The following is an 8,288-nucleotide window of genomic DNA, read 5'->3' as shown; positions in this document are numbered from 1 at the left end:
CAATTTCGGTCAAGATAGGCGCCACCACAACTCGATGAACATGGCGCGAGTTCCAGAGATCAACGATCTCCATACAATCTGTCTCCATGACAACTCTATCATAGCCTCGAAGCTTTGCAAAAATGACTCTGTCACGAACAGCAAGTGCTTCAGCAATAAGCCGGTCTGTAATACCTGTATACGGCTTGCACCGGGCAGCTTGCAGAGCAGTAGATGATTTAGCCACCCCTTCAACTCCAGCTCGACGCGCTTGCATGACAATACTTCCATCAGTATTGATTTTTATCCACCCCTCATCAGGTGGACGCCACCCATAACCCGGCAAGGTGCGGGTATGCTCCCTTGGAAGATCAAGCAATGCCAAATGTTCCCGAATATGCTTCATCGACTGAACCGGGTTGAGGTCTCCTTTTTCATGTGTAATGTTATTTCTGGAAGTCCAAATCGACCACATGATCGATATCATCTTTGCCCTGCCAGCTTCTGAAAACATAGGGTCACACAGAATATCCTTTCGCCATGTAAGGGAATGCAAATTTGGCCGTTTAACATCCAACCAATCCGGCGCTGCATCCCAAAACCTCTTGGCATGGGAGCAGTTCAGTAGGGCCTGCATCAGATTTTCCTTCTCACCGAGACAGAGTTTGCACTTGCTGTTTGTTGACATATGTCGATACCTCAATGTACTCTCAACAGGGAGAATCCCTCTCATTGCTCGCCACCAAAACACACGTACTTTGGGCGACACTTTAAGCTTCCAGAGGTGAGACACATGTACTCTTTGGTGATTGTTTTATTTATAAAACATGGCGAAAACCGTTTTACGTATAAATGTTACTCCCTCTGTAAAAAATATATAAGAGAGTAGTGATCTAAACGCTTTTATATTTCATTACAGAGGGAGTAGTATTTTTCTTAAACTTCGGTATAAATGTTATAAAAACGGCACACTAACACGTTCATTGTAAATCATACTACGAAGTAAAAGAGACAGACGCCGCTCCGTCAATGAAAGCTTGCCCCACCTTCCACTTGACCATGGCCACTCCTCGTCTCCCCTGCCTCTTCGTTCTCCTCCTCCTCCTCTCCACCGCCTCGGCGGAGTACGCGCAGGAGCTACTTCGGCGCGCCGAGGGCGAGCGAGAGTGGATTATCGGCGTGCGCCGGCGCATCCACGCCCACCCGGAGCTCGCCTTCCATGAGCACCGCACCAGCGCCCTCGTCCGCGAGGGGCTAGAGCGGCTAGGGGTTACCGCCCGCGCCGTTGCCGGCACCGGCGTCGTCGCTGATGTTGGCTCGGGCATGCCCCCGATCGTCGCCCTCCGCGCCGACATGGATGCCCTACCCATCCAGGTCCGTTCCCCTCTTCCCCTCAGAATCTGAGGCTCAGATGCTGCTCTTATGGTCTGGCGCAAGGTCCAAGGTGTCCTTCCCCTTTGGTGCTACTCCGGTAATCTGGCCGGTGTTGGCGCTGAATGGCAGCAGTCAATGGGAGGTTGGGAACTGGTGTCTCGGGGAGTATGAAATTATGAATTTCTGGAGCGGTACTGTACTACTACTGATCATGCTTGCATGATTAGTTTGCTGTAAATAATGTGACTGACGCTTGCTATTAGTTTGCTCGTATGATCACATTCTGTCGGTTGTGAATGATATTCTTTGTTGGAGGGATCACATTTTGTTGGTTGCGTTCTTGGGATGGCAGGAATTGGTGGAGTGGGAGCATAAGAGCAGAGTTGATGGTGTAATGCACGCCTGTGGTCATGATGTGCACACAGCGATGCTCCTGGGAGCGGCAAAATTGCTTCATGAGCGCAAGGATCAGCTTAAGGTGGGTGCTTGCTTATAGTTCTGCTCTAAATTTCACGGAATTTAGTACTTCAGTTGTGTTTGTGCGAGGTCGTCAGACAAAATACTTGATCCTCCTATGTAGGCTCTCCAGTTTTATGTTATCACATGACATTTGCTAATTCTCTTGTTGTTTGTTCAAAAAAGAATACAACCCCAATGCTTTTCCTTTGCATTGTGTGAGTCATTGCATGATGGTAATGAATAGTTAGATACCATGGCATAGCTTCGGTCATTGTTTGACTTTGCTAGTTGCCGGTGTGATTTTTTTTTTGGTGTGTGTTGGTGTTGGCTGTGTGCATCCTATCTATGCAGAGGCAGGGTGTGTGCTCATTGTGTTTGTATCCCCTTATGCTTCATTTTGAGTGAATAGAATCCACCCTTTGTCGGGGAAAAAACCGCTCAGCTAAGTAGGATGACCATTCCCTCAAAAAAGTAGACTGACAACTAAATCGGAAATTGTCAGAAGTTACAGAGATTAACATGTATGCTCATTATTATTATTATTTTTGCATGGAACATACATACTCATTATTTATTATTTGTCTTCTATGACGAAGGGAACGGTGAGACTCCTTTTTCAACCTGCTGAGGAGGGTGGTGCTGGTGCATCGCATATGATAAAAGAAGGTGTTCTTGATGGTGTTGAAGCTATATTTGCAATGCATATCGATTATCGGATGCCAACAGGTGTAATAGCTGCTCACGCAGGACCAACACAAGCAGCTGTATGTTTCTATGTAGTGAAAATAGAAGGTAAAACCGGGAAGGCTGAAACCCCACACTTAAATGTGGACCCTATCGTTGCTGCAGCATTTACCATCCTGTCCCTGCAACAGCTCACTTCAAGAGAAGATGATCCTCTTCACAGCCAAGTACGCCATTGCCCTATAGCGATACTACTTTGCTTTGCTGTTTTTCTTCAAACATGTTATACAGAAGTGTAACGAAAACCCAATGGATCATTCCAACAAACAAAAGTCTATGTCGCACGGAAACACAGTGGATCATGCCAAAAATCTTGCTCGTATACATGTTATTGCAGTCACAAAACAGAGCACGTATCGCAAAAAAAGAGAGTGAATCTTGCTCGTATACATGTTATTAGGGGCTTAGATGGGTGGGAGCCCTTTTGTTCAAGTATTCTCCCCTGTTGCTTATGGTAGTGTATCAGTTGAAGGAAACAAATGCTAATAGTTTCTTGAGTAAAATGCAAGCGCGGTCCTAATTCTTTTCTGAAAGTGTTCACTTGGGTCCTAATTCTTTCAAAATGCATATCTGGGTCCTAAATCTTTCTAAGTTGTTCACGCGAGGTCCTAATCCCGTCTGACGGCCGCTGACCAGCTCGCGTGGCGCTTTGACCGCCGCCACGTCAATTCGAGGGCCCACGCGGGAGATTTCCCGCGGATGGCGGTTGGGAATTTAAGCAATGTGACCCCTGGAGTTTATGCTTTCCTCATTCCCCAGTCCCTAAGTCTTCTGCTCGCTCTCTCCCTCTCTCTGGTCCTTTATCTTCTTAAGAGCAGTCACAATGGGCAGTTCTCTAGCATCAAGTATGTATCTACAGTGGCAACAAATAAAATGCTACTATTAAGAAAACTGAAGTGCTACAGTTAAGAGAAATGAGATGCTACAGTTAAGAAGCAAATGCTATAGTTAGTACTTACTTGTTAAACACTTCACAACTATTATTCAGAAGCAAATCACATTTTGGGAGTTCTTGGAAATAGGCCTTGCACCACTGCCTTGGGTCAATTGCATCCAAGTACTCAAATGCCCCCTGGTCCAGCTCTTTCATCTCTTGCATGTATTTCTTCCAGTCTGCCTCATATGTAGCTCTTGCAATTTGCCACAACTTATTCTTGAAAACATCAGCTTTCCAGTTCTTTGCAAAGTTTTGATGCAGATGCCCCACACAAAATATATGTTGTGCATCAGGAAACAATGCATTGACAGCATTGATCAACCCCTACATACACAGAGTATAGAAAACAAATGATATATGAAATGCTACAGTCTGACAAAAGAAATGGTACAGTATGATATATGAAATGCTACAGTATTGTACCTTCTGCCTATCACTCATAAGTGTCCATGGTGCTGTGTTCTGTATGTTTAGATCCTCCTTCAATGTGTTTAGAAACCACTTCCATGTAACATTATTTCTACTTCAACTATGGCAATTGCAATGGGAAAGATACAATCATTGGGATCAACTCCAACAGCTGTTAACATCACTCCACCATACTTGTTCTTAATGTGGCACCCATCAATGCATATAATTGGCCTGCAAGCAAGTAAGAAACCTCTCTTGAATGCATCCAATGACATGTAACAGTTCTCAAAAACTCCATCTTTTGCATTGACATCTTCTCATCTGCTCTGAATGTCTCCACATGCCTGCCAGCCAGATATTTTGCTGTGAATTGCTTCAGTGCCCACTCTCTTTCACATGTATGTTCTCCCACATACTTCTTCACAATCCAAGATTTTGTCCTGCTATCAGGTGCAGCAAATAAGAACCAGGGACAGTCACGAACACAGCCTGCCCTAACCCTCTGCTTATCATTTTTAATGTACTGTATTTGCACTCTTTGTTTCACAATGTACTCTTGAATTGCTGCCCTCAGTTCAGTCACTGTCAAGAACACCATGCCTATGTGAAAATTCACTTCTTTCATGTTCTCCTGCTTCTTCTGAGCTCATGTCCAACACTTTGTGCCATTGTGGAACACTGCTACTGCCTACATTGTTGCTGCCTCCGTGACACTAGTTGAGATTGCCTTTCTGAGCTTTAACCTTAAACCTAGGACTGCCCCCAATTTCAGTATTCCCTCCGTCCCAAAATAAGTGTCTCAAGCTTAGTACAACTTTGCACTAAAGTTAGTACAAAGTTGAGACACTTATTTTGGGACGCAGGGAGTATTAAACTGAGGAGACTTAGGGCTTAGTACAGCAGGAAGATCAGGTGTACCACTAACATGAATGTCATCAATTGCATTGTCAAATGTCATATCTTTATGGTCGACAAATAACTGAAAATACTGAAATTTTGGGACAACTGCTGTCATGTGCAATGTGTCAGTGTCGCAGTCCACAATCCGGAGACCATCAGCTAGATTCTTTCCAGGGAGCAACCAATACAAAATGTACTTCGATTGGTCACTATATCCTAATTGTTTCATAAAATCAGTGAGCCAGAGAGGAGACCATGTATCTACTTCACATCCATCGAACACAGCATCTTTGCCATCAACATATGACTTCGACTTGCCAAATCCGCAAAAAAAAGCATCATAATTGATTTCTACACTGAAAAGCTCCTCTTGTGGTCCTACATTGCAAAGGATTCGGTCATTGATTCTGCCTAAATGAGAAGGGGAGCTAAACAGTAGGATTGGGATTAGGGTTACGAGAACTTACCATATCGCGGAGGAGGATCTCCGGGTCGCTGTAGATGTGGTGCCATCCTAGTGTCGCCGTCGCCGGACAACAGCCGGCAACGAACCCCTCTTCTCACTGGAGCAGAGCCGCCGCCGTCAATCGCCCTGTTCTCGCCAGACAGGGAGATGGAGAGGGGTGGGGAAGAGGAAGAGGGACTGCAAATATTCACGGCCGGTCGTTATCCCGCCTGGGCCCTCTGGTGTTGACGTGGACTGGTCAAAGCGACGTGGCACTGGTCAGCGACGGTCAGACGGGATTAGGACCTCGGATGAACAACTTAAAAAGATTTGGGACGCAGATATGCATTTTGAAAGAATTAGGACTCAAGTGACACTTTCAGAAAAGAATTAGGACCGCGCTTTTATTTTACTCTAGTTTCTCCTTTGTACAAGTGCTCCTACGGTCCTACATGGTTGACCCCATCTCGATGTAATGCAAGGGCTTACATTGTAAAGCTGCATTTGTTTTAGTCTGGATTAAGTATTAGCCTACGAATGTAACCAAGTTATTTCATAACTTTGAGCATATTAAACATATTGAGTAGGCACCTGAAAGGCTACTCTAGTGATGATTTGCTATGGGAAATCAACAGCTTGGCTAAGGATGTGATACGCATTTTGATGCATGTTTGTAGCATCAGTCAAGTGTTCTACAGTCCATTCCACTGGATGTCTTCAGTCAGTTAGTATATCCGCATACATTCAACTAACCTACCTTAGGAGCAGCACGTGTTTCTATATGATGTTGACCGCAATTTTGCTCTGCCATACAGCCCATAACATTAACATGTTTGGGTTGATCTGTCTATTTTTTCTTCAGGTGCTCTCTGTCACCTATATTAAAGGTGGGAACTCTGTTGATGCCACACCTCCAGTTGTTGAATTTGGAGGTACTTTGAGGAGCCTCACTACTGAAGGACTTTATCGGCTACAGAAAAGGCTTAAGGAGGTTAGCATTATGGCACAATTTGATGTGATGATAATATTGGTGTGCTGCAATCACCGGTACCTTCAATTTTGTTTTTCTGTGAGGAGAGCGCTTCATATCACTAGGAGCACCTTGTGTGCATTCTCTGAAGAGTCGGACTTAGACATCAGGACATGCTTATTAGACAGCTTTACTATCGGTACGACGCAAACTGTATCATCCTGAATAAATGCTCTTACTTGTTCCAGGTAGTAGAAGGGCAGGCAGCTGTACATAGGTGCACGGGAGTTACGGAGATATTGGGGGCTCCCTCCCACCCAATGTATCCTGCCGTCGTCAATGATAAGAGACTGCACCAGCATGTAGAGAATGTGGGCAGAAGTTTGCTTGGGCCAGACAAGGTGAAGCCCGGAGAGAAGATCATGGCAGGGGAAGACTTTGCATTCTACCAACAGTTAGTTCCTGGTGTTATGTTTGGTATCGGTATTAGAAATGAAAATGTCGGTTCGGTCCACTCTGCTCACAACCCGCATTTCTTCGTCGATGAGGATGTCCTTCCAATTGGAGCTGCATTGCATACTGCCACCGCAGAAATGTATCTTTCTGGGCGTTCCACTCAAAATGAAGATGGAAGCGTGCATTCGCTGTAATGCTCTTCGTTTGGACGATTTGAATGTATAAATGTATGTCAAAGATGTTCCAAGTCTAGTTGTGCACGTACTCCTACTTGTGTTCAACTTTTCAAGGCTCAAATGCATATTCATCAGAAGGCAGATTTGTTGGAGTTAGACCCCACATGGCGGGCTAATGCTCAATAAGTACATAACAGTATGTCTGACATAAATGTGATAAAAATGACATACATGTTCATTGTAAAAACTCAGTACAAAGAGAAAGAAAAAGAGATGGCCATTGACAAGCCCAATAGTACTACTACACAAACACAAACACAAAAACAAAAACAAAAACAAAATAGGAACCGCACAATGTAAACAAGCCGGCGAACGGTAAATGGCCAAAATCAAATGATCAAGTAAACATTGCCAAAATCATTGAGCCAGCATTGTAGATTCTCGCTCCCGGTGCTCTGGTTCGTGCCTATGCTGAAGGAGGTGGCGCAAGGGTTGGCATCGGCACGTTCACAGTGGGAATGGAAGGCATCGGAGGCAATGCCACCTTGGGTATGGAGATGGATGGAATTGCAGGCATTGGCGGCATCGTCACCTTCGGCACAACAACTGCGGGCATGGGCGGCAACGTGACCTTGGGCACGGTGACCGCAGGGACGGCCGGCATGGGCGGCAACGTGACCTGGGGCACGGTGATCGCGGGCACGGCCGTCATGGGGGGTACCGTGAACTGGGGAACGGCGAGCGCGGGCACGGCTGGCATCGGGGGCACTGTGACCTGCGGTGTGGTGACCGCGGGCACGGTTGGCACTGGTGGCATTGTAGGCATGGTGGGCACGGGCGGCTTCGGCGCGGGGATGCCTGGGACAGCGGCAGGCGTTGCAGCGGGCGCTGCTGCCTCCGTGGTGTCGGCCAGGAGGCGGCCGGCGTGGGCCATGTCGCCACTAAGGAGAGCGAGGGCCATGGCAATGGCCAAGAAGCTACCGGTGCTGACAGCCATTTCAGGAAGCCGTGGGCAGTGTTCTCTCAGATTTCTGGGTAACTGGGTGCAGGATTGGTTCTCAGCTTGCTTGGTGCAGACAACAGGATTCGTGCATGCATATTTATGCGGGGTAGCATCTAGCATGATCAGGAGATCGGCGTGTGATTAGGTTGGTGGTTGGCCAGACTAAGTAAAGCGGCTTCTGTTCTGTTTGGAGTTGGTGATGGTCAGGCCACTTTGATGAGGAGGTGGTGTTGACTTGACGTAGTGACACGCACTGTGACTCAATGTCGTCAGTTAGTTCAACTCCCTACTGGTTCGAAAGTAATGCCTGCGCATCAGATTGGTTTGCCAACGATTGGCCTAAACTGAGCTTTTCAGGTATTTGGTCAAGTATTTGAGATGCAAACTTGCAAAGCACCTCCCACAGCTTCCAGTATATGATCGGGATTAAAAAG

The 8,288-nt window shown here is 46.2% G+C and overlaps 2 protein-coding genes across 2 annotated transcripts; one reads left to right on the top strand and one right to left on the bottom strand.

Annotated features, from left to right (window-relative positions):
* Positions 1-980: 980 nt before the first annotated feature.
* Positions 981-7,007, top strand: LOC125539114 (IAA-amino acid hydrolase ILR1-like 5). Its single transcript, XM_048702479.2, has 5 exons — positions 981-1,353; positions 1,706-1,831; positions 2,409-2,723; positions 6,112-6,240; positions 6,468-7,007. The coding sequence occupies exons 1-5, from the start codon at positions 1,009-1,011 to the stop codon at positions 6,867-6,869; spliced, it is 1,317 nt and encodes a 438-aa protein (XP_048558436.1). The 5' UTR covers positions 981-1,008; the 3' UTR covers positions 6,870-7,007.
* A 31-nt stretch (positions 7,008-7,038) lies between these two features.
* On the bottom strand, positions 7,039-7,938 carry LOC125539115 (uncharacterized). Its single transcript, XM_048702481.2, has one exon. It carries the CDS (start codon positions 7,846-7,848, stop codon positions 7,318-7,320), a length of 531 nt encoding a protein of 176 aa, XP_048558438.1. The 5' UTR covers positions 7,849-7,938; the 3' UTR covers positions 7,039-7,317.
* Positions 7,939-8,288: the final 350 nt, after the last annotated feature.

The sequence above is a fragment of the Triticum urartu genome, chromosome 2A (assembly GCF_056163025.1).
Source record: "Triticum urartu cultivar PI428250 chromosome 2A, HENAU_Tu73, whole genome shotgun sequence".
Classification (NCBI taxonomy): Eukaryota; Viridiplantae; Streptophyta; class Magnoliopsida; order Poales; family Poaceae; genus Triticum; species Triticum urartu.
This window is presented reverse-complemented; position numbering and strand designations above follow the sequence as displayed.

Excerpts from the sequence above, each read along its gene's own strand:
- LOC125539114 (XM_048702479.2), top strand. The coding sequence starts at position 1,009 with ATGAAAGCTTGCCCCACCTTCCACTTGACCATGGCCACTCCTCGTCTC. Across the intron at positions 1,354-1,705 it reads TGGATGCCCTACCCATCCAG|GAATTGGTGGAGTGGGAGCA; the intron begins GTCCGTTCCCCT and ends TTGGGATGGCAG. Across the intron at positions 1,832-2,408 it reads AGCGCAAGGATCAGCTTAAG|GGAACGGTGAGACTCCTTTT; the intron begins GTGGGTGCTTGC and ends TCTATGACGAAG.
- LOC125539115 (XM_048702481.2), bottom strand. The coding sequence starts at position 7,848 with ATGGCTGTCAGCACCGGTAGCTTCTTGGCCATTGCCATGGCCCTCGCT.